This window comes from Oryzias latipes, chromosome 24 (assembly GCF_053564925.1).
Source record: "Oryzias latipes strain Hd-rR chromosome 24, Olatipes_Hd-rR_3.1".
Taxonomy (NCBI): Eukaryota; Metazoa; Chordata; class Actinopteri; order Beloniformes; family Adrianichthyidae; genus Oryzias; species Oryzias latipes.
In genome coordinates this window covers 11,506,185-11,532,601 of record NC_136260.1, presented here as the reverse complement: position 1 = coordinate 11,532,601, position 26,417 = coordinate 11,506,185, and the positions used below count along the sequence as shown (strand labels likewise).

At 38.6% G+C, this 26,417-nt stretch overlaps 1 protein-coding gene across 1 annotated transcript; it reads right to left on the bottom strand.

Moving 5' to 3' along the window:
• Window positions 1-1,210: 1,210 nt before the first annotated feature.
• elp3 (elongator acetyltransferase complex subunit 3) lies at window positions 1,211-19,347 on the bottom strand. Its single transcript, XM_004083675.4, has 15 exons — window positions 19,149-19,347; window positions 18,851-18,950; window positions 18,044-18,182; window positions 16,983-17,053; window positions 16,731-16,794; window positions 16,488-16,556; window positions 15,623-15,777; window positions 7,836-7,997; window positions 7,638-7,764; window positions 3,733-3,926; window positions 3,310-3,400; window positions 2,902-2,967; window positions 2,599-2,826; window positions 2,425-2,506; window positions 1,211-1,976 (listed from the first exon to the last, which is right to left on the bottom strand). The coding sequence occupies exons 1-15, from the start codon at window positions 19,168-19,170 to the stop codon at window positions 1,885-1,887; spliced, it is 1,662 nt and encodes a 553-aa protein (XP_004083723.1). The 5' UTR covers window positions 19,171-19,347; the 3' UTR covers window positions 1,211-1,884.
• Window positions 19,348-26,417: the final 7,070 nt, after the last annotated feature.

Here is a 26,417-nt window from a genome sequence, read left to right as displayed (position 1 = left end):
GCATGATTTTTCTACAAGAGAGGCTAGCAGCAGTGTTTCCAGATTGGGCAGTTTTGTTTCTAAATTTAGAGGTAAAAATGGCTTTGGGCGGGTAAGCATATTTGGGCGGTTTTAGGGTCGGTTCAGCGGGCTTTTTTCTCTCATGAATATATAATAGCGGACTACGTTAGGCCATGTGGCTGTTAGAGTTCTACGTACTGAAGCTCTGTGAACGACAGAGACGCTTAATGGACCGGGCTCTGTCATCTTACCTGTTGTTGGGGGTGTGCAAGGCCCACCCCGCCTGATACCGGGGCCGCGTGTGGGCGGAGCTACCAGCTAAAGTATATCAATGTATATCAATATATCAATGCATGGTAGACACAGAGAATGTGGAGAGATCGGGTTTATTATTTTGAAGAGTTCTGCTTGGCAATCATGTTAACTCTACATTTTTAATTGGGACATTTTAGGTAAAACTTAGTAATTGCTGGCCATGCATATGTCCAGCTTAACCTTCATCAATACAATATCGATCTACTTTTATCAATGTTCCTTTATATGCTGTAAATTCAAATCTGAATGCAGCTCACAGAGCCCATATCTCTCCTATTACTTTTGTAATCTTTGCAGACAAAGTAGTGTAACCTTCAGGGCTGCAAAGTTTACCCACACTCCTATTGCCTTCACTGTGTTGCAGTGAAGATTAGAGCAAACTCCTGCCTCCTCTACACCACAAATCAGCTCAGCACAGACTCAGCGAGGGTGCACCCGCGGGTGGGGGCGGTTCTCCCAGATTATACGGAGGATAGTGAGCGAGGAAGCACGAATGCAGCTGACTGCGTCACGAGTGGAGCACCAAACACACATCCAGGAAATTGGTCGCGTTTGGCTTTAGTCACCCTGAGAACATATATGAGGTGTAGGTCGAGAGAATGAGTCCTAATGCGGCTTATCGCTCAAAAGATAAACCTTTAGCAATGATGGTGGCCGAACGCTGCATTTAGTCCACGTCCAGATGACCGAAATACAGCTGAAAAAGCTGGATCAGGTAAACAAACAAAGCAATCGACAGAAGTCTCCTAAGGGGAGGAAGATTTTCCAGATCTCTCCCATAATATGACCTTTACCTCTAAGCCATAACCTTTAGCGTAATTCTTAATTCCAAGATCAATTACTGGACTCCTAAAAGACTCAGAATTTAGGGCACAAAAACAAACACTCTCATCTGTTTTGGAGGAAAACTAATTTATTTGACACTTTTATTCACAGAAATATAAAAAAGCTAAACAGTCAATGAGTAAAGAAAACCAGGATGATCTGTAGGTTACATTCATTTTTGTCCTGCCTTAAAGTGATATTTTCCTAATTTCTGCTTTCCATGGAGAATGTTTAGTCGATTTTTCACCCACCCCCCGAAATACAAATGAATATTGAGATTGAAATAGTTTTTCTGTTAAATAGCAGAAAAAAAGAATCTGGGATATCAGCAGAGACGTAGCAGTTCTTTAAGGATCCGGAAAGTTCCTCCCCAGGTTAGATAAAGTACCAGCAGAGCGAGTCCAGAGAGGCACAACCAGAATGTTTTAAACTGCTTTCTACTTCTCCAAAAAAAAAGTTTTCCTCCTCAACTCAAAGCGTCACCTACCAGATGAAACTGGCTTCGTTCCCAGCAGCTTCCCTCCCTCACATCCTCCCGCGTTTGTTCTTATCTTAATAAAAGAGGGAACGCAGCAGCTTCTGCATGCTCCGTTTGAGATAAAAGCAGATGCACAAGGACCTGGACATTATCTCCTCTGATGCTAAAACAGTTTCCGCGCGGCAATCCTGTCCCCGTAACATCGTTTTGATAAATACCATAGTATGTGCGCGGAAATCCATGCGAACAGATAAAACTTTGGAGACTCAGTTGGTTCCAGGAGCGTAGAGATCTTTGACCATATATGGGCCTTCCAACTCATAGCCCATCTTCCTGTAGTAGTTCCTAGTTCCTACACCTGCAGAAAAAAAAAGGAAAACAGAAAATGAAGTGAAACAATAAAGGCTTCTGATTCTGAAACAAACATGTTGGAGAGAAACTTGTCTCAATATACATTTTCTAAAAAATCAAACTCAAAAGAAAAAAAAAGTCTAACTTCTGATTTAAATTTTTACCCCAACTTTGCAAAATTTATTATTTATCTAAACACATTTCAGTCTAAAAACTTATTGTGACAAATAAATGTAAAAAATAAGCATTGGAAAAAAGAAATAGTGAGAAATGCAATTTTGAGCTTAATTTTGTTTTTACATGTCCATCAAATAAAAAATGCCACCAGAACATGTTAAAAAAACACCATTTTCATTGGAATGGGTCTTGTAGAGTCTTTAACTAAGCTGTCTATGAATTAAAAACAGAAAAAGGTGAGGTTTTTATTAAAAAATAGGCATGTCTCCTTGTTTTACCTGAGATAACAGCCAGTTTTCCAGAACCATGTTCATCTCTGGCGATCCTCTCAGCCTCCTCCATCAGCATCATCCCAAACCCCTACACAGGACACAGTTGATCCAAAAATTCGGATTGGGATGTTCACTTTGACTAATTGGTTCCTTCATCGCCTGCAGGGAGGATTTAATCACCTGATGCTGGAACTTGCTGGGGTCGCGGCTGCTCACTGGCACCACGCTGCCATACACGTGAAGTTCTCGCACGATGGACACGCCCCCTTTCAGCTCTGGACGAAAAGACTGCGGAGAGCAGCGGCGCAAGCGAAGCAGGCCGATCAGGATGTCCTGTTCCGGATCCTCGTAGGACAGGAAGGTCTCCCAGCCGCCATTGGCCACATAATCCCTCCTCACCAACTCCACCTGATTATGCAGGTGCGACACTTAGTGCAGACGCTGAAAGCAGAACTTCTTCCTCCACCGTCGTCATTCTGTTACCTGGTAAGGTCTGACTTTGTGGTGGATTTCCTGGATTCCCACCTCTCGGGTCCTCACATCTCGACACTGCACAAAGAGGAAATTCATTTCCTTTTTATTTGAACTATAGTGACAAACGGTTCAAATGGCACAAAATCCACAGCCTTGAAAAGTGTTTTCATGGAAAAAAAAAAAAAAGGTGAGGATGTAGAAGGGAAAGTGTCTGCCTTGGAGATATGAAGTTCCATATTTGACATCAAACATCCCTCCGCTTTGAGGTGGCTTCTGCCACTCTGTATGAAAATGACTTATTCCCCCTCCACGTACTCTCAACCCAAAGAAACTTTGGGAAAAGGCGGCAGGTACAGCTTTCTGCACGTCAGCGCGGAACAAAAGCTCAACAGGTGATTTTAGTTGCAGAAATCTCACCTGGGTTCCCATGTCCTTCATCCTGGCCAGAGCCAGCTCTCTGAGGTTCCCGTGCTCCACCCCGGAGCTCACCAGCGGCATGGGGATGTCCCTGAGGGAGGCAGGCGGGGAGAGTTCACCACCAAACTGGACCCATCTGTTGATCTACTTTAAGCACGTTCCCAGTGGTCTTTTAATCAGGATTATGTTGTTTTTAGCCGAAATCAAAATAACACTTTGTCGTAACTGAGAGCTCTCTGTTTATGCGATGCAGGGAGCTTGTGGCCTGCAGTGTATTTTCTGCAACAAATATAGTCTTCTTCAAACTGCCTTTTTTATCTGTTCACAAGTATTTGAATAAAGAAATACTCAGAAAAATAACTTTAAGATTAAAAATGCCACCAGAACATGCTCAAAACACCATCTTCATCAGAGTGGCTCTACCTCTGCACTCGATACACTCGTGTCCACGGTGGCACTAATGCCAGGATTCGGGCCACCAGGTCCACCAGAGCGCTGGGCGTGTAGCTTTTGTAGCGGCCCGTCTTCCACAGCTCGTACAGGCCCGTCCCTCGGATCACCAGGGTCGGGTAGAGCTTCAGACCGTCGGGCCGGAAGGCCGGGTTCTCGAAGAACTCCTGCGACAAACACAGATGTTTGGATTCAGCGGCAGCAGCCAGCAGAGTTTGAGTGTTCACCAAACTGTAAAGTCACATGGAGAGGACGACCCGGCTGAAGGACATGAATGCTGCAGCCGATTTTGTGCCGTGAGGAGAATCAGAGACACCCCCCCCCCATTCCCCTTCTGCACAAAAACAATGATTACGACCATGAAGATCTAGAATCGAGGCACATTTTCCAAAAGTAGGAGCATTATCGGGATTTCCTAATCTCACAGCTCAGAATCGCATGGCGTGTCCTGAATGGTTCTGCAGAGAAGGCTTTAGGAACGGGAGGGGGCAGAAAATCAACAGCTACTACAGCCTGAGGCTATTTTGGAGATTTCTGCACTACAGATTGGAAGCAACAGAGGATTGTGGGCTGAGATTGAAGGAGTTTTATTTACCTGCGAGTGGAGCAGATCTGTGCATTAAAACTACAGCTGTTAGAGTAAAGCAAACAAAAGGATCCCCATCTCTATCACTGAGTTTAGGGCTGAAAAAGAGAGAAATGTTTCTGACATCGCTCTGCAGGGTTTCAATGAAATCAGACAAAAAAATGAAACAAAAACCTTCAACTGTAAGTGATTGAAGAATGAGTCTGAGTGCAGATTGTTTTGCTCAAAGAAAAACAAGAAAGGCTTTTTCTTTCATACAGCCTCCATGTGTGGAATTTTGAACAAATAATTGACAATTTTTAGGCTTTTTATAGAGAAAATTTGTTTTAGAAAACAACGTTTTGCTTGAAAATAAATCTCACAATAGTTTTTTTATACATGAATAATATACCATTTAGCCTTTGAGCTGTTTTATTTTAAATTTTATTTGAGGACTTCTGAAATGTTTAAAGCAGACGGATATCGCTAAAACAAACCTTACTGTGATTACGCTAACTAACGTCATATTTTGCGCTACATGTATCGTGCCGGCTGATATTGCCATTACGATAAATTTGGCCTTTAAGGCGTCCAGAAAAAAAAAAAAACCACAACAAACTTCTAGAATCCTCACCAGTTTTTTTTTTTATAAATAACCTGCATATTTTTTCCCCTCACAGCTTGCAGTCAGTGAGGCATGAAGATTGGATGTGGAGAAGTGGAGCAAACGGGAGTCACTCATAAATTGTATAATCTGAGAGAGAGGGATAAGAAAAGACGAGGAGAATGAGACTGAAATATGACAATGCAGGAGAAAAGTAAGGAGATTTAAGACCGGAGCAAAATGAAAGGAGAAAAAAAAATGGTACACAAGAAAAATGTAAGGTTCAAGTCAGATGCAGACATTTAAATATAGAGAAGATAAGAGCTCTGAGGATTAAAGTTGCATTTTTGAGTATTTTCTATTCAAATCGTTGTGAATCAGGAGCAGACGAAAAGAAAAATTACTTGGAAAAGTCACTGGGCGTGTTAAAAGCTTCCTGCTCCAAGCTGTCAGCAATGAGGAAGGGAAAGGGGGCGGGGTTGCTTCATGCCCACAATGAACTACTGCTGCTCTGCAGAAACTATGTTCCAGAAAGCTTTAGCTAAAAATGGCAGACCCCTATTTTTCAGACTATAAGTCGCTCCGGAGTCCAAGTCGCAGTAGCCAAAAATTCCAAAGTAGCAAAAACAAAAACCATTTGCAAGTTTCACTGAAGTATAAATCGCACTTTTGGGAGAAGTGGATCAAATCACAGTACAGGAACATGAAAAGACATTTCATCTTGAAAGATAACAGTTATTATGATAAATCATAATAAAGAAATAGCAATCATACACTGAATATATGCACACTTCACTACCGTAAAGCTGTGTGCACAACCAACACTCTAAACGTGCGCTCAAGGAGGTGCTCTTAGCCCCTGGTGTTCACAGTGGACTGGCGATAATCGATATTAACCTCATGTCTGCCACCTACAGCTGGAAAAGGCTTGCTGTGAAATGTCAAAATACAGCAAATCTTGTACATCTTGCTACAAGTTTTTCTTTTTTCTTTTACAGCTCTATCCCGATGTGTGAAACACTTGATGTCATAATTCCTGCCAGGCACAAACCGCAATTATTCATTTCTCCTCCTTGATCTATTTAAAAACCGGTTGGCACATCCATGAATTAAAAGGGACGCCATCCATACGGCACTATCAAGTCAGAGTCCCTGACTGGTCAAAGTTTGGCCTGGTTTAACTTGCAATGCGCGTTCCATGACCGAAAACGCTCTTAAAGATGTGTGTAGCTACATGTGAACGTCAGAGCTTTGAACGCGGAATCCCGAAACGCACATTCATGCCCTTTAACTTAGGTTTTTCATTGTTGCTTGAACGCACGTAGTCGAGGGCTATGAACAATTATCCTGATAACCATAATATATAAAACACGCTAACAAGTCAACTAAACTCTTTATATCCCTTTAAATCCCTAAATCCATTGAATTCTTCTTTCTTTGTGCCTAACATAAGACCGAGGGACACTTCTCCAGCTCATCTGATCACTGAAAGCTGCAGGACTATCGTCGGTTTTATGTTTCTATCTTAAACAATGAAGGTCTCAAAGAAACTGAATTTCAAATCCTAAAAAAAAAATTTGTTTGTGTTTTATCGCTCCACAAAGAACAGCTTCAAACCGAGCCTTCATTTACATCCTGCAGTCAGCTTAGTTGGGAAAAACACTGTTGGACATCCTAGCTGTTTCTAATCAGGCTTAAGAGAAATAAGTGAATCAGTGAACCTGCTGGTAAAACAACACCTGACACAATTCTCCACATCCCAGCTAAAGCTTTGAGCGACTGTCACAGCTTTTGTTTTCTGCTATTTTAGGATGCAGCACGTAGGACTCACTTGTTGCTACACCACTGTGAGGTGAAAACTAATGACGCACTCCGACGCCAAGTAAGGGAATAAGGTCTGATTACTAATCCCGCCAACAATAAGCCCTAATGAACAACTCCGCACGCAGCTTCCACAACTATTTTTAGGCTTATTTAAAAATGAACAACAAATCATTTTTGAGGGAAAATGTCATTATATTGGATTGGCGGCATGGCTCCCCGCGGCGAGCAGGGATGCCAGACAAATCTATATTTGGATACGGAGTCTGACAGAAACCCAGGAAACCTCTGAACTAAGATCAAAATGAAAGTCGGCGAGGAAAAAGTCGGGGAACACGGGGAATCAGTGCAGTTCCCTAGAAGGCTTCATGTATTTGGACATGCACGACAAAATCGTGAATCAAAAATAAAAGAATCAGCCAGGATTTTATAACTGGCAACACTCAAGGCAACCACTTCTACTAGAAATGAAAGGAATAGAAATAGAAGAACTGGTTTAGATCCTGTTGGTTAGTTTGTTCTTGGTTTCCAGGCTTGGAATAACCGACTTTGTGGCAAAAAGTTCCTAAAAGCGGCTTCTTCTTTTCCATAAAGGGTGCAGAAGAACAAAGTGTTGCTCCTCTGAAAGGTGTCTAGTGATCAGCTTGATTTGGAACTTGAAGGACTTAAATTATCCGCCACATTGTACTCTAATTTCACTGAAAAATTGCTGCATTTCTTATTAAGAATCAGTGTTTCACAGAAAAATATGAACATCTGCCAAGACGAAAAGGATCTTTCTACTCGTGCAGAAGCTCCAAACCACGTTAGTTTGTAACTGTCTGGCACTTTTAGTTAAAATGTTGCATAATATTGAGTAATAAAACAGCGAAGAAGTGAGATTCTTACGATAAACTGCTCCACGTCCCTCTCCATGCCCACGTTTGGCAGGTCCGGCATCATGTGGGCGACCACTTTGAAGCCGGCGTCCTTTGCGAGGTGGAAAGACTCGCACACGGCTCTCACCGTGTGGCCTCTGTGAAAACCGGATGGATGTTAAAGCCTGCAGCCTGAAAGCCCTCATCCATCCATCCATCCATCTTCTACCTGTTGGTGTCACGAGCCACGTCTTCATAAACACTCTGAACTCCGATTTCCAGCCGGGTGCAGCCGTAGTTCAGCATGTCACTGAGGTGGCGCTTCAGGCAATAGTCCGGCCGCGTCTCTATGGTGATTCCCACACATTTAGTGTTGCTGCGCTCCGAGTACCTGCAGGAAAAAAAACTCCATCCTTCAGTTAATGTTATCTCTGCCTATGAACCCGCTTTTCTCAAAATATCTCTGGCCTTGACTTCTAATGGCCTTCTAATATTACCATTTCCTCCTAATGAGATTAAGTGCTAGAATTTTAGATTTGAATTAAAAAACTTTTTTTTTTTACTTCATTTAGCAACATCATTTTACACGCTGTAAGTTGAAACGGCTCATTATGCAGCCAATTACCTCCAACCTCACATTAACGACACATTAATGCACAAAACCTGAGCGCCCCTTCCCACGCCGCAAGACTCAGAAACGTGCATCAAAGACGGAAACTAGAGTTTCCTTTACGTCAAGCTGGACACTTCTGTCCTTCATTTACAACATGACCCTGAAAGAGGACGGCAAACAGAAGAAGTTAGGACAATGTCTTGGCAATTTTTAAATTATTTATCCTTATTATTGTCACAAATTCATATTGTATAATTAACACATATTTACAATGTGTTTCTATTTTAAGCAGATGTTCAAAAGGCTAAGTAAATGTGAACCTATTGAGACACGGCTCACAAATGCCCGACACATTTAAGTGCTGATGAAAAGTTGGACTTTCGAGCTTTGCCTTTTAAACGATTATTTTGCTTTTTGTAAATAAAACAGGAAAAGACGTGATTCCGTCTTCAAGCAGAGATCAATTCTATTCTTAAACCTAAACAATCGTGCACAACTCCATAGACTGCTAAGGTTTTTTGATAAGCTCCAATAAACTTTGGTTTATGGTTGGGCCAGGAAAAAAAAAGACTAAATTGATCTGAACAAAATCTCGAAAGTAAAGAGTGTGGCTGAAAAAAAATGTCTGTGGTTTTATTGTAGGCTGCGTTACCACCTTTCAACAGCAGATGTCAGTACTACTCATTACTATTTAACATCCTATGAAAATCGTGTTTTTAAAATGCTTTTGTGACGTTTTTCTGACGATGGAAAACATGAATAAAGAAAATTAGACTTAAATATTTCTTTATTAAAGTTGTTAAGGATCAGGAGCAGATGAGAAAAAAAAAATATAAAAAAAGATTACATTTGTTACGGGGAAAAACGCTGGGTGGGCCACAAGCTCCCTGCTCGCTTGACAACAAGGAGGGGAAGGGGGGCGGGGTTGTTCCATGCCAACATCCCCACCCACAACCCAGAGGAGAATTTTTAATTAAAGCCTGCTGCTCTGCAGAAGCTATGTCCAAGAAAACAATTATTTTTATTTTTGCCTGAAAACTGCAAAATCCGAATTTAAAGACCACTGGGAACACGTTAAAAATAGATAGAAAGATGATTGAACTGGAACTTTAAAATATAATTCATTTTTAAAAAAGAATTCTGAATATAACTTTTTGAAAGTTTTAGCAAAACATTTGTTGGGATAAATAACACAAAATGTGTGTAAGTGCTTCCAGTAATCAATTCATCCAAACAGTTGCTCTGGGAAAATTATGATATTTAAAGGGGAAAAAAACCTAAAGTACCTCATCATGACAGTATGTGACGCCGGCTCATGCATGCTTTGCTCAATAATAGAAGCTGCTTCAAGGAACTCTTATAAAATGGGAAAATTGTGAGCAATGCCTTCTCCAAACGTAATGGGAGCTTCACAGACGCAGTCAAAGCCTCACCTCCTCTGAATCTGATTCACGTACAACTTCTAAAGTCATTAGAGCAGCTGCTCGATGCCACAAAAACAACATAAGTGGCCTAACAGACACGTCGTCTCAGTACATGAGGCAGCTGTTATTTTCTCCACTCCAGCTGCTCAAATGACCATCATCTAGCTGTATTCCCTCAGATTTTGTATCTGTTAGCAATAAATGTCCATCTTTTACAGTCGGCTGGCTGATTTACTCTAATTACAAGAGTGTATGCTCCAGAGGGGATGATCAGATTGTGTGAGATGAATCAATAAAAAGTCTATTAGCTTTTTCAGACTCTTATCGCAAAGTATCTTGATGCCACCGAGAGCGGGGTGTGCGCACGGAGAGGCACAGACGTGAGCGTCACGCACACATTCGGTTTTTACGCCCAAACACCTGAAATATCACCTAATTAAACCTTGCACCGTGTTATTTCCACAACGAGCAGCAGCCTCGACAACTACTGTAATCATCTCAACCAAGCCTGATGACAGAGGAGCACATGAAGCAACACTCACTGCCATGAGTGTTCTCACAGAGCCAGAAGAAAAAAACACCGCAGACGTGAAGACAATCCTGTTGATCCGTCTGATCGGAGTTGTTCTGCATCAGTGATTAAAGATCAGAGATCGCCATCAAACGCTAAACCGACATCCAGTTAGAAAAAAAACAGCGATATGAAAGAAGGCCTGAGTCTATTTAAAAACCAGACCCAAAAGAGCAAAAACAAACCTTGTTTTCCCTAAAAGAAGCTAATTTTAAGCCAAATATCTATCTATCTATAATGTTTAATAATATATTTACAGTAGTTCTAATAACTTGAGATAGGAGGTTTTTCAGGTGAGCATGTAAACAGGATAATCTAATATTATTTATCAAATTAAACAGTTGTCTGATAATGAGAAATCAGATCAAAGCTAGATTTCTTTCCGGAAATTTGATATTTTTTTGGCAAGTCCACCTGATTAATCTTATACTTTGACATCTGTGCATGTAAACGGAACACAGGAAGCGGAAATCACGTAATTAAGACATAACATCCAAGGTGGCAGGACATGTCTAATTTGTAAATAAAGAAGCCACTGCATTAGCAAAGATAATACCAAAACTGTCTGTGCACCCAGGTTTGTCAAGAACAAACCAGCAGAGCCTTCAAAGGTAACAACAAGTTTGATATTTTTTTTCTATTACTCCTAAACAAATCAGGTAATGGACTAAAACACAAAGATGAAGACCACGTCGCCAAAGTCCAAATAAACCCAAATTAGCAGATAGTTTCTAGTTTTAGGGTATCTGTCAGCATGTATGAAATAGTATTTTAAAAAGCTGCTTGTTTCTAATATGGCATCTTTTCCCCCAAAAGACACTTTAAAACAAAAGAAGGGAGGATGCGCTTCCTTTTTTCCTGCAATAGAAACAGCTTTTGTTTGCTTCTGCTACTTTATGGAGGATAGATTGTGAACAAAACAAAGTCTCAAGCGGGATTAAATGATTGTTTCAATCAATGTAGTCTTTTGCCTGGACACAAGTCTGCTGAAAAGAAAAAGTATAATGTGCTAAAAGGGACAAAAATGCTGGTTTTAGTACAGATGTATTATTTTACATGAAATTAACCTCACATGTAAATAAACTCATGGCCACTTTATTAACTAAATCTGTCCAAATGTTCGTTAATGCAAATTTCTAATCAGCCAATCACATGGCAGCAGCTCAGTGCATTTATGCATGTAGACACGGACAAAACGATCTGCTGGAGTTCTAACCGAGCATCAGATTGAGGAAGAAAGGTGATTGAAGTGAATAAACGTGGCATGGTATTTGGTACCAGACGGGCTGGTCAGAAACTGCTGGTCTACTGGGATTTCCACCCTCAACCATCTCTAAGGTTTAAAAAGAATAATATCCAACTGATGGAAAGGCAACAGGAACTTAATAACCACTGGTTACAACCGAGGTCTGCAGAAGAGCATCTCTGAATGAACAACAATTCCAACCTGGAGGCAGATGGACTACAGCAGCAGAAGACCACACCAGGGTCACTTCTGTCACCTAAGTACAGGAAACTGAGGCTTTAATTCACACAGACTCACCAAACCTGGACAATAGAAGATTGGAAAAGCGCAGCCTGGTCTGATGAGTCTCCATTTCTGGCATTGCTAAATCAGCCATAAGACAGCATGTGGCAGCAAGGGCAGGACATCCCCAACAGACGAGCTGGAATTTATCCACAAGAAATTCAAATGGATGTTGAGATTTGCCAGATTAAATGTGATATGTTTTATGAAGCATCCATGAGCAATTCCTCTGCTTTAGGACTTTTCCCCCTCATCCACATAAATAGCAGCTGTTTTTCTTTTTCTTCATAGTTTTTTACTGAACAATTCAGGTAAGCAACACTGATATTAGCTCCTCTCACCCGCCAGCAATTCAGCAACAATCCTCCAAGAAGAGCCCAAAAATAAGGCCATAACGGCGCTCATTAGACAGCTGCCTGCCACCCATCTGCCTTTAGCAAAGAAAACACAGTCAACGCCATCATTGAACTCTCCATTCCTGTGAATCAGCCAGTCTGGGATTAAATCACCTGAATGAAGTTGTTGTTCATAAATTGCTCATTTCTAGAAATCGTTTTAAATCAAGAGAAGGTGGAAAAAAAAAAAAAAAGTCTCATCTAGACCGAGCAGACGTGCGCCTGGCTTCACTCAAAGCAGGTCGAACTGGGAGAAAAGAGAAATCGATTGTAGCGCTGAAGAGGACCTACGGAGAGAGGCCTCGCTCATCTTCCCCGATCCATTTTCAGTGGTTTTATTCAACAGTTACGTCTACGGAGTTCCTTTAGTTTCTGCCAATCTTAACAGGTAAACGTAAAGAGGATCACAGCTGCAATCGATCATAACAAAACACCAGAATAATACAAAATGTTAGGTAACAGCAATCAGAACACAAACAGAACTGTTTTAGGTTTATTAAGAACAATAATGAACTGCTGAAAGGATTAAAGCCATGATATAAATAAATAACTCCTCTAAATTGTTAAATTTGAAATGATCTTTTACTTCCTGTATTTTACAACGATAGATTGATTAAAAAAATGATTCACCGACTCAGTAAATTGCATGATGCATGGAGAAACACTGGTTTAAAAGCAAATCTAACACTTTTCTGGAAATGAAAAACATCTTGAAGACTTTATTCCGACACTCTGGCTTAACCTTTTCATTTATATTAGGTTAATTTCCATCAAGTCACATGTTTTGTATCTTTGTTTTAAGATCCTTACAGTTTAGAACAGAATAGAAACAAATCTGTGGGTGCAAAAATATAGAACAAAAAAAATAAGATACATTGGTTCCATCTGGTGGACAAAACCTTCATTTAATCCTTTATATTATTTTGTATTTCTAACAATTATAAGGATATTTAAAAAAATTAAGCATTTATTGATCTGTGTATTAAAAAACATGATTCTGTCTGGTCTACCTTTAAATATGAAATGTAAATATTAATAATAAGAATATAAGGATTTTTTTCAGTAATATATACATTTGCATATATTTATATATTTTAGTATTGAAACTTATTATCAGAGACAGAATAGAAATTTAATTGACAAATAAAGGCATTTGAAATATAAAACACAACATTTGTAAGTTCAACCAAAAAGGAATATTGAACTACAAGCAAATGAATTCACCTATAGGCGACAATAACCCAGTGTTACCATCCAAATACTACAAGTTCTCCTAATAATATGAATGAAGCAGAAGCTGAGGTGGCGGTCTAACATGCAAACGTCTGCATGTCTGCCTGCAGAAAAGTGAAGACAAAGGCACTGAGGCACCAGACGGGGGCGGAAAAAGCAGCACAAAAAAGATCACAGGGAAGTATCTTTAAAGCTGAGCCCAATTAGATGTGTGTTTAAATTCAGGAGACAGTGTGCATGAGACAAAAACAAACAAAAAAAGAAGAATCTCAAATCAAACCATCTAAAGTTTGACTGTGTCATGGTTTGCCTTGTCCCTCTGTCTCCCTCTTGTGGTTATTTCTACTAGTGCATTCCTCTGGTCTCTTCCTGCTGGTTTTTGTTGAGTCTCCACAGGTGTGCTGGATCACACATATAATTAATTCAATGTCAATTCAGGGCCCAATGTATTGCGTATCACAACCATAAAACCACAAATCAAAATCCAGAATCCGTGAATCAAAATCTATAAATTAAGAACCAAAACCCATAATATGTAACCAAATGATAGAACCCAAAGTGCAATCATATTTGTCATGTGCCGATAAGATAAGATAAGATAAGATATTCCTTTATTCGTCCCACGATGGGGAAATTTCCTTTTTGGGGCAGCAGTACAGGGCAGAGAGAGAGCAATATATAAAAGAAACAAACTATGGAGTCAATATACTCACATATATAAACAATATACACATACATTTCCCAAAAAAAATTTGCACAGGATGACCATATATCGGGTATTGCACAGGATAAAAGAAATATGACAGAGCCGATGATGTTGTTTAACGTGGTTCACTGGGAGCAGTTAACGTTGTACAGTCTAACGGCAGCAGGTAGAAACGACCTGCAGTGTCGCTCCTTCAGACACTTAGGATGTCTCAGTCTGACGCTGAAGGAGCTGCACAGAGAGGACACAGACTCATACATGGGGTGGGCGTCGTTCTCCATCATGGATGATAGCTTAGCTACCATCCTCCTCTCTCCCACCTCCTGCATTGAGTCCAAAGGCAGCCCCAGAACGGAGCTGGCCTTCTTCACAAGCTTCTCCAGCCGCTTCCTTTCTGCAGCCGAGATGCTGCTACACCAGCAGACCAATCCATAAAAGATGGCTGATGCCACTACAGAGTCATAAAAAGTCTTTTGGAGTGATCCCTGCACTCCAAAAGACCTCACTCTCTTCAGCAGATAAAGTCTGCTCTGTCCTTTTTTGTACAGTGCTTCTGTATTGTGTGACCAGTCCAGTTTATTGTTGAGGTGAACACCCAAGTACTTGTATGAATCCACTCTCTCTATGTCCCTTCCTTGGATGTACACCGGTGCTATTGTAGAGTGAGTGTGCCTGCGAAAGTCTACCACCAGCTCCTTGGTTTTCCCTGCATTAATCTGGAGGTAGTTCCGCTGGCACCAGTCCACAAAGTTCTGAATCAGTTCTCTATACTCTCTGTCATCGTCATCCATGATTAGTCCGACAACGGCAGAGTCATCCGAGAACTTCTGCAGGTGACAAGATGCTGAGCTGGACATGAAGTCTGCGGTGTAGACAGTGAACAGGAACGGAGCCAGAACTGTTCCCTGCGGTGCTCCAATATTTTTTCTGAAATCGTCTTTTGGAGTTGCGCTTCTATTTTTTGCGGTTGCGATTCTAAAACCTGTCATATCAACGACACGCCAATAAAAGGGAGGGGAGGCAAGACATCTCCGACATTGGTTGCAAATTCTGGGTTTTGGTTCTCAATTTATGCATTTTGATTCACGGTTTTATGGTTTTGATGTGCAATACATTAGGCGCTGAATTGACACCATATACACACCTGTAACCCATCTGCACTTACCCTGACTGACTGGTTTTACCAGCCTTTACCCTCCTTTGCTTCCGAGAGCTTCCAGAACAATCCAAACGGACCACTGAATGATTTAAATGGTTTTTGTTCTAACAAACACTGAAGAACAATCATAATGCAGCTTAATTGAGAAATAAACAGAATTTAGAATCTAAAAATGTCCACATAAGGTGCTTTCCATCACTTTAAAAGTCTTCTCCGCACACCACAAAGACAACACCAATGCAGGTGTGCTGTTCTTCAGGAGCCATTAAGTCTCGCCATCACATGAAGAACCCAGACAGCTGCTTGGTCCAGTCACTGCAGCTTCCATCATCAGCTCAACTTCATAATAACAGTGGCGTAAATGAACATGTGGATTTCGTTGGGTACCTGACAGCCTCTGCCACGCTGTTGGAGGTGTGTCCTGACAGCGCGTCGTGCAGGTTCCTGATGAAGTAATCTCTGTAGTCCTCGGGCAGCGCCATGAACGTCCCGCCCATCACGATGAACTCCACCTTATCGACACTGTGACCCAACTGCTTCAGCTGCATTGGATGCAACAGAGGATTACTTTAGAGCGTTTACTGGGTTTTCTTATTTTTATTTCATTTTTTAAAACTGCATATTTATAGGTTAAAAATGTTTTATTAATGAACCAAATATTTTGACATTTATATTTTTGAACCTTGTGATAAAAAGATTGCATATTTTTTATAATCATACAAAAATGCTTTTTTTAATCTACATTTTGAATTACAAGTCAAATACAGTCAAACTGCTATAATATTCAATGTTCTGTTTTTGAAAAATCAGATCAACTGTTTTTAACTCATTACATCATATTTCATAAAGCAAAAAAAAACAATAAATAAATGAGATGAAAACTTTTTTAAACGTACATTAACTGTTTCTTTTACACAAACTGCTCAGCTGCCTTAGATTAATGTGACAATAAATGTAAAAGATGGAATAATTATATCTGGGCTGTGCGGGGTGATAAAAGCCGTGACATTATTACAGAGTTCCAAATATACCACCAATGCTAATGACGATGTTTGTGCGTCAAAGCAATTAACTGCAGAAGCGGATTTGTGGGGAATTTTAGTCTAATGAGAGGTTAATCGTGTGACAGTTTAAGAGGAATTATGGGAAATGTAAAGCTACAACACAGAAGGATTGAGCAACAAAACTGCACTGAAAATCTAAGCAACAACACAGACATGATGTTGTGTGGAGGGTCTAAAGCCACGCTGACCTGCTCCACTCGATGTCTGGTCTGAAGGTAGGGGTCGTAACGAGCTCGAATCGCTCTCATGGACGTCGGCTGACAGCGGTGGAACAATGAAGGAAGAATGTCAATAATCATTGAATATTTCTGAGCAAGTCTACATTTTCTTGGGTTTATTCACAAAAAAAACCCAACAAAATTATTATTAAATCATTATGCATTAAAAAACAAAATATTGTTGTGTATATGAATGAAATGAAGAAGAATCACTTCATAGCCGGTGTAAGACTGTGTGGAATATTCAAAATCCGAGTCAGGTCCACCTGGACAGTAGCTGCAAAATAAAGGAGAAACGCAATTTTGGCATAAAGCATGTTGCCAAATATGGAATCTCAATAAATAATGAATTATTACTAGTAAATGTGTGCGTGCCTCAAGGAAAACACAAAAGAGATTCTGATTTTAAAGGTTTACAGCTGAAATCTTTTCTAAATGAATCTTTTTTTAAAGCAAAGCACTCACACACAGATGTTTCCTGTAAAGCTGATGTGAGGACATCGATGTGGTTTGCACATCACAGCAACAACAGCAATCTGCAACAAAGCTATTAAAAATTATCTCTGAAACATTAAAGTGGTGCTCAGACTTTAACGTTAAAACTTTCATCTTAAAAATCCACTCCAACGAAAATAGTATTTTTGGTATTTTTAACATGTTCTTGTAGTTGACTTCTTCGGTTCTTCTATTATCAGACACGGTTGTGTTTTTCACATACCTTACATGTGTTGAAGGATGTCTTCGTCATGCACGACAACTCTGACGAAGACGGAAGACGTCCATTGAAAAACGTTAGATTTGTGAAAAACACAACTATGTCTGACAATAGAAGAACCTAAGAAGTCAGTTAACAATACAGACACTATGAACTTTATTGAACTAATATGTTCTTGTAGTATTTTTTCCATGGTGGAGGTTAAATACAGAGGAAAATTAAGTTTAAAATTACATTTCTGTATATTTCTTTATTCAAATCATTGAGAATCAAGGAGATGAATACCAAAGTTGTTTAAGAAAAGAGCTTATTTGTGAAGTAGAAAATACGCTCCATTCTGATGCCTCCACTTGCAGACAAATGCATCCATGCACGTCTTTGTTTTCCTTGTATGAACTGAAATTGGTTCAAAACTGTACGGCTGGATCGCTCAAATGTTGCCCCCCATTTTTTTCGGTTTTTGCGGTTTCCCCGCACCTGGGGTCCCGCCCACAATTCAGTGGTGATTTTCTGATGAACTTCTGACGCTCTGCAGAAACAATGTCCTAAAAAATGACAGGTGTTTTTTTTCTTTCTTTTGGGCTAAAAACGGCATAATCACAACTAAAAGAGAACTGGGAACGGTTTGAGAATAGATCAAAAGATGATCAGAGTGGGACTTTAAAATATAATTAGTTTGAACATTATGTACACACATTTGCTGTACCAAGAAAACCAAGTGTGCGTAATACATCACCATAAACGTCTAAGCATTAGAATATGTGATGTTTAGCACAATTTGATGAATAATAACAAAACACTAAATTCTTACCCCACTGGCCGTGCGGATTGGTTTGGCTTTGAGTTTGGGGACCAGAACACGGCGGTACTGCGGGGGAACGGCTGCAATGATGTCCACCAATCTGGGCTGGGCTTCAAGCCCATATTTAGCTGAAGTCTTAGTCTTCACCCTGTTTAAAACAAATAAGATGAACATAAAATGATCAAAGAACATATAATTAGATCAGAAACATTTCTAAAACCATCCACAATGTAGGAAAATAGGCAACAGGTTGTTCAAATATAATGGAAACTATCAAAATGTGTTGACTTTTTAATTCTGGCATTATTTTCAATAAAAGAAAACACACCTACTAAACAATTAGTTAAAAAAATGGAACCTTACATTTGATAACTTGCTGCCTTCGATTACACATTAATTTTTGGAATAAAAAAAACCCAACTGTTGAGCATTCTCTAAAATAAATTACACAGAAGCAATTTATCAAAGAATTGACCCATTCAATTTTAATCAATACTTTATTTTGTGTTTAATAATTAATTTTGTGTGCATTTATTATAGCAGTTCTTTTAAGGAATATATTAAGTTTTGCATCATATGCTATATTTAGGAAGGAGCAATTAGCTTTTATCCATATAACGTTTTTTTCCATCAAAAAAGGATTCAGTTTTTATCAGCAGTTACTGAAATGTGACTGTTGGACATTTAAAAAATATAAGCATAGCAAGAAAGGTTCATAAAGACACACTTTAGGCCTGAGAAAATATAATTTAATAAACTATAAAGACTTTTTGGAGGAGCTATTTGTAGAGCTATAGTTTTTTATCGAGATCTCACTTGTTGAGGTTAATGTCTTTTCCCTCTTCGTGAGCTTCAACCAACTGCTTGATCACGTCTGCAATGGTCATCATCATCAGCTCGGCCCGGCTCTGATCACCTGACAAACAGAAAAAAAAGCTAGTAAATTTGAGCACAACTGCGCCAAATTAACGTTTTTGGAAGAACAAAACAACCACATTAACTTAAGCTAACAAAAATAATGTAATCCTTTCACGTCAAATTAGCGGTTAGCATTTCGGCATGCTACTACTAGGAAAGCCTTATTAAAAAAATTTTGAGATAAACTTGTTCTCACTTTTTCTCTTTGGTTTACCCATGTCTTCTTTTAGGGACACAGTCCTGGTTTAAATACGTTGCTTCGTGAATAAAACCGTCTACATTTAACTTATTCCATCAAGAGCAGCTGGAAAATTGTAAACAACTCCACGTTGCGACGAAGTACGGCTCCCCACCGTAAACTGCTGATAACGTCGTAAACTGACGCAAACCCCCATTTCCTGAAAACAATTGGAATTTAGTTTAATACTCAAATTTCTCCAAAGATACTATGAAACAAACCATCCAAAAATATTAGAAAATTAATAAATAGCTGTTTTTCATCACCTTCCCAACTTCATACACAGCCGTATGGCGTTAGTTTGGACCAAACACTTACCAGTCTTGATTTTTGTTGACATCTGTGTTGCTGTTTCCTATTTCTATAATGGTTGAAATACTTTTTAGACATTTTTAACAGTAACCCGAGCCCATTTACCAGAAAATGCAATTAAGTTCAGTGAAACCCCTAAAACCACAGTCACCATTCTATTTTGGTAAAACTTTAAAATAACAATTAATACTTGCAGCAATTACAGTTCCTTATTTTAGAAACAAAACAATGTAAAAGGTTGCAAAGCATAAGTTGAAATTTGCTACAAAAATATTATTTTGTTTTAATTATTAGATTAAAAGTCAGACATTTGGCTGGTTCATAGAAGAACATTACTTTATAAAAAATCTCTCCCCCCACAAACCTGTAAAAATATAAATCTTAATTTCTTTTTAAAAATATAAACTGAAACAAACCTTGAGACATTTTCAAACCAAACAATACTTCTCTCTAAATGCACACCTTTCATTAGATTCTCATTTTGTAATTGTATAGACTTGTAAAGGGTAATATAATTTGCAACATAAGATCTTTGAAGGATTTAGGCAAAAAAAGAAGTGTTATTTGAAGAATGCAAATAACTATTTTTGTAAAACATATGAGGATTTTGTTTCTTTCATACAATATCAACATGTTTACACTCTTCCAGCCCCAATTAAGATAATATCATATTTTTAGTAACAGTAATAATTTAATAATAATAAATAATAGTTATAAAATAGACATTATTTTGAAAAAAGGAGTATTAATACAATTAATCTGTTATTCTTGATTTGTGCTGTAGTAACTATTTCTGAACGCTAGTGGCCACTGTTTATTGAATTTATTTTTCTATTGAACTTCAAAGATTTTTTAGACTTGTTTGAAAAGTAGATTAATCAGTTTACTTAGAAAGACAATTACCATTTTAGCTGCTGCCAAGCGTTTTTATTGCTCAAAGGATCTTCAGTTACTTAAAAACAAAACATTTAAACATCTATCTGGAGTCTACAGAACAAACCGGCAATGAAAGCACAGAGGCCTCAGAGAAAAGGAGTTACATCCCTTTATTGCAAAACATTAAATCCTGCATAAAATATGCTTTTGGGGGACCTGATATGAAATTAGAATCCTAAACATATTAATTAATATCTAATTTAAAGGTCACAATGTTCAGGTCTCAGCTCAGCCCCCTCTTAGGACCTCAAGATTTAAAGTAACAGGAGTGTGACTTCTCGCTGACGTGTTCCCTGGTGGAGGAGAGCTGACATAGAAGCACAGTGGTGCGTGAACTGGATCTCGGGGAAACTTGAGTCCACTCTCAGCGAGTTATGTTGCTGGGGCCATGATGGAGTGGCCGCCCTGTAAGCGAAAGCAGATGAGAGTGAGGCATGCAATGTGCTGCAGTTTTACGCCTCAGCATACCTCTCATGCCAGAAACAAGGGGAATGTGTTTTTATGTTTGTTCGTGTGTGAGATATTTTCTTGAGTTAGTGAGGGATCTGTAGAGCAGTCTGCCAGTTTCAAACAGACTTCCTCTTTCATCCAATACTGAAGAATCAAATCTTTCAGCACACCAGCCTATGCAGCTATAATTGTGTCTCTTTAACTAGAGGAAATCTCTTTTTTTGGTAAGTTTTGGTAAAACATATCTTTTCCAGAGCTTTTTCTGGTCTTTTTTGTTTTTGTGTATATGAACTGGTTGAAAACAACTGTGGCTTTGGGGTGTTTCAAGGCCCGTCAGATTATAAAAAAAAACAAATATGTGACTTGAACCTGAGGATTTTTCCCATTACTACACAAAGATTACAGAAAGTAGACCTAAATCTGTGCAGTAGTCAGCAACAAAATGCTAAATTTGGTTTCAACCTTGTTCCAAAATCTGTTTCTGATCACATTTCAGATTGTTTTTTCAAATCTTCTTTCTTACTGTGTCTTTGAGCAAGAATTTGACCCTGTCACATACTCAAAAACGTAACAAAATTTGCACGCACCTTCTGAAAAGGAATTTTTGACACAGTGAAACAAAAAAAGTAGGAAACAAAGTTTGTAGATTTCGAATAACATTCCCCTGTTGTTTGCATATTGGTTAGTGGAATATTGTGAAAATATAACACATGAATCCCTGGCTCAAGATGAACAAAAGGATGTAACATACAATATGACATTATTAGAAATGTGGGCGTGGTTAACAAAAAAAAACGTCCATTGCCAATAATGTCCAAAAGTTTACCGCTGCTGATTCTTCTTAAAGATACATAGATGTGTTCACCACCTCCAGGTGATCAAAATGGTTATAAAATAACATTAAAAGGTTAACTGGCGAGGAAGGTATAGAGACTGGACAGCAAGTGAGGTTAGGTCAAAGGGGGACAGTGAGGGCAGATAGAGCTGTGAGTCACACAACATCTCTTCCAGCTTTTTTTAAAAAATTGTTTATTCTAAAATTCTGTTTTTGTGACCTTTTTGTATCTTTCTGCCTTCTGTAGTTTGCTCTTTAACAGTCTCATTTAAGCTAGTTTTTAGTTTATAAATATAAACTTTGTTCTTGAAATGTCTTCAAAACCCATTTTATGAACTCTTGGGATGGAGACAGAAATTCTTTTTTTGGTAAATGCAAATGTTTAGGCTTTTCTTTGTATGATTTGCAGCTATCATGCAGAAAATGTCTAAATATTTGTGGGCAGAGGCTTCCCTTCTGGCCTTTTGTCGGTTGCCATGTGGAAAAGAGCTCCAGCATCAACACAGCCATAATTAACATTAGCTACAGGGGCTAAACATTAAGCGAGACTGAGAGTCACGGAAGGAAGAAAGCTTGGGAGCAGATGGAGATTAATTGATGGAGTTGGAAGGTAAACAAAGATTTTGTTGGAAGTAGTGATGGAATGTCATATTCAAGATCAACACTTGCAGAAGAAATAGAAAAATCTTGCCTTCTTTGATTTCAGTCAAAACTTGCATGTTAAATTGCAACCAACAATCTCTGACCAGTCATTTTGGGGGGTTTGAGCTCTGACCAGCCATTCGTATAACAGCCCTGTTGCTATATTTTACTGCTGTGGCAACAAGGAAGTTAGACAACACAAATGATGTAACAACAGTTTACACCCAAACATCACACACAATCAGACTCTATGCAAGTGATGGCTGTTTTGTAGATCTGTTGCACAAACATTCCACTGCAGCGTTTCACCTTTACTTGATTAACAGTGCCTGGTTTGTTATGCAGTGGATCCCTAACACGTTGCCACTGCATGTGAACTCACTTGACATTTTTAGACTGTCCTGCTAAACAAATAAATCGGTTAGCTCAAAAGGGGCCCAAATCCAAGAGGTTTGTTTTTCCAGGAAATGATTTTAATTGCATAGCTTAAAGGGAGGCAACACCAAATGATTAATACTTTACCCAGATTTAGCACCAGTTCATAGCTTACAAATGCTATAATATGAAGCACCTTACTTTTATCATTTCAGAGGACTAGCAAACTAAAGTCTCTGGACTTGGGCTCTTCTTGACTTAAACAGGAGAGCTGCCATATTAGATAACTAATGCTGCCATCCATGGGATAAAGCAAAACCCTTGCAAGAGAGGCCCAAGTCCAGGAATTTTGCACTTAATGCATTTTAAATGTCAAGCATAGTCAAAACATTACAACGTACTTGGGACTTTTTTGCGCATAATCAGATAGCTTTTCCCTTGAAGACCATAGAACATAATATCTCAATTTTGAAAAATTGTGGACTTGGGCCCCTTTTGAACTAACCGATTCAAATAAACTAGTTTCTCACCAGTTTTGCCAACTCAAATGCTTAGATTCAAAGCGACTCACTCCAGTGACTCATAAGAGTTGACGCTATCCAGCACAGCCAAGAGAGGAACTACTGGTTCAAATAATTGTTTTATCATAAATCCTTCACACAATCATTTGCAGCTGAAGCAAATGAAAGCACGTCACATTTATCCACTCATCCATCCATATTCCACAACCCTTTCAGGGTCATGGGGTTGCTGGAGCCTATCCCAGCCTCTATTGGGCGTACGCTAACCATGGGCATGTCACAGGTCAATTGCAGGTCCCCCACCTTTGTCTCATTACTCTTCCCAACAACATCCACCAACAAGAAGCATCTTTGGTTAGGCTTGATTTTGAAGGAACAGAAAATGACAAGCAGAACAATTTTATACTCACCTGTTTATTTTGATAACGTAAAATTCAATGTGGAAACATGGGTAAAATACAGGGTCACATGACCCACTGGTTTGCATCAAGAGAAAAAAACAGCAGCACTCCCTGTTTCAGACAGATTTTAAGAACTAAAAATAAATGGAATCAGGTCATTTCATCATTTATCCATTATGTATCTTTTTTTATTTTTTACAAGCAAGTCACACTAAAAAACAGCCCAGATAAAAAATAGGAATAAAATTACTAATGGACTGTCTCAAAAACTTTGTGTAACTTTTTCTTGCCTCTTTCATTTCCTATATGGATAACCATTAGATTTATTATAACATGAACCACAAATAAATAAAGATGAATGGCCACAAAAATAGAAAAGTGTATTTTTCCTAAAGAGGGAAGTGAGTCTTTGCAGCTCTTGTTGGGTTTTGTCAATAAGAAACTGGCCTAATTGGCTCTTTCAGCATCAAAGGTTACTATATAGTGCGGTGTACCTACAGCAGCACTATGTAGTGCCGTGAATTTTAACACCACGCTCGCTACTTTTTTTTTAAATTTTCTTTTTTAATGGCAGATACGACATCATCGATTCCACGAAATTTAAATCTAATTAAAATGAGCATTTTGCGACGATTATTTATGAGTCCATTGTCTAATGAGGATAAAAATGTTGGTTTACCAAAAAAATACATTTAAATACCTTTTATTGGTGAAAATTTGTCGACGACGAATTTGTCGAAATGTGTCGACGCAATGCATTGTGGTCTATATTTGCCGATCTAGTGAGCATCGTTGCCCACTGGTTTTTCGCAGAGACTTCTGGGAAATTTCCAGGGCACTCAATTTTGGAATTGTAGATATGGACAGCACAACAAAATGGAGAACGCACTTTATAGTGCACTATGTAGGGGTTGGGGTGGGAATTCAGACATAACCTGTGATCTGATAGGAAAAATGACTAAATCATGTTTTGTTTTTTTTAACATGAAAGCATTTATTCAATTTAATTAAAAAAGGTAAAACTACAGGTTGGACCAGCTGTTGGTGTCGACATCCTTTTTTACCAGAAAACGCTTCTTCTATTGATAGAAATTCACTCTACGGACGTTTGTGGTAACCTGCTAAGAAGTTTGCAGGCTAAGGAATTTATGTTTATTTTTTAAAGATACTGAATCTTCATACCTATTTTAAAAAAAAAGAGTATAAAACAGTAACTGCTGTTGATTTTGCAGAGCTCACACACGGTCCAAAAAATCGAGAGTTCAACATAAAAAGTGGACCAAAAAATGATTTTTTTCCCCTGTACAAATGGATTTTCTTTTGCTGAGGGAGAACTTTTGAATATTCTGTATTTAGCTAGTAATATCATCTCTCAGCAGTCATGATTTCCCTTGGTAGAGTTTGCTTGACCTTCCTGGGGTATCCTCACATTTTCTCCAGGTTTTCCAGTTTCCTCCCAAATTCCAGAAATGTCCACCAAGAAGCAGAAGTGCCAAATATGCTGTTTGCTTTTATAAATATCCAGCTGTGACAAATCAGTGAAAAATGAAGGCTGTACCTCCCTTCTTTCATCATAACAGCTGAAATACGGTACAACAGAACCAGCACGGCATTGGGTTTAAAACTGACTCCACTCCAGCTCTGACCTAATCTAATCACACACGATTTATTTACTTTACTGTACTCTACTTTATACATTCCATTAGACAAGATAAAAACCCTTATGAAAAGAATGTTTTTTAGGGGAAAAAAAATCTTTAGAACCTTCTTCTATTTGGCTTTCCGCACAGTTAACATTTTTTAAAATACCACAAAAGACCATGTTAGTTCTTGATGAGGTCCATCATGTCTCTGATGGCATCTTGATAATCTTCCACATGGTTTTGGACCTTCCGCACAGAAAAATGAAGGGGTTTTAATGAAAGATTTGTTCACTTTTTGGTTTTGTCTTTGAAGATGGGGTTGCATCCTTTTTTATCTGCATGAACCTTGAGAATCTGTTCACGCATTTACATTCATTAGAGCTTTTGGGATTGATTCCCACACTTGATGGGCAACACATATGGATACTGCAACAGAGAGGGTGGGAAAGAGGGCCTTAGACCACAGAGGATGTTCATATGTGGGGAAGGAGGACATGGGGTGGTTGGTGTGGAGAAGACAGATGGAGTCAGATGATTCAATAGTGCACCCTCTAAAGGAGCAGCTAAAAAGAAAAATTGTATTAAGTTAAAATCAAATTAAACAGCAATGTTGCTTCTCTAGAAATCAGTCTAATCTTGATGTGGTTACAACTTGAATGGTTTGATAATTGAGCATTAAGTATATGATTATGCGAAATCAAGCACATTGCACCTTTTCAAAATGTATTAATAATAATGCAATTCATATTTTAAATATTTATACAAGATTTTTATATATATTTATATCTGAATTCAACAGTTCGGAGAACCAAAACTCTTGTTTCATTGTTTTAAATCAATACAAGAGGAAAAACAGTGTAATAAAATGCAAATCAGTAACAAATCCTTTTTGTTATGACTTCTTTCATTGATTCATTTTTTGTAATTCATTTCTTTTTTGGCAAAAATGCATTATATTGTTTATTTGATTGCAAAAACATGCAATTTCAACAAAAACAATTAAGAAAACAACTCTTTAGATGTAGGTTAACCTTGGTAGGATCAATAAGAAATAAAAGTTAAGAATACTGCATATCTTTGTCTTTCTATAAGACTATAATTAAGGGTGGGAT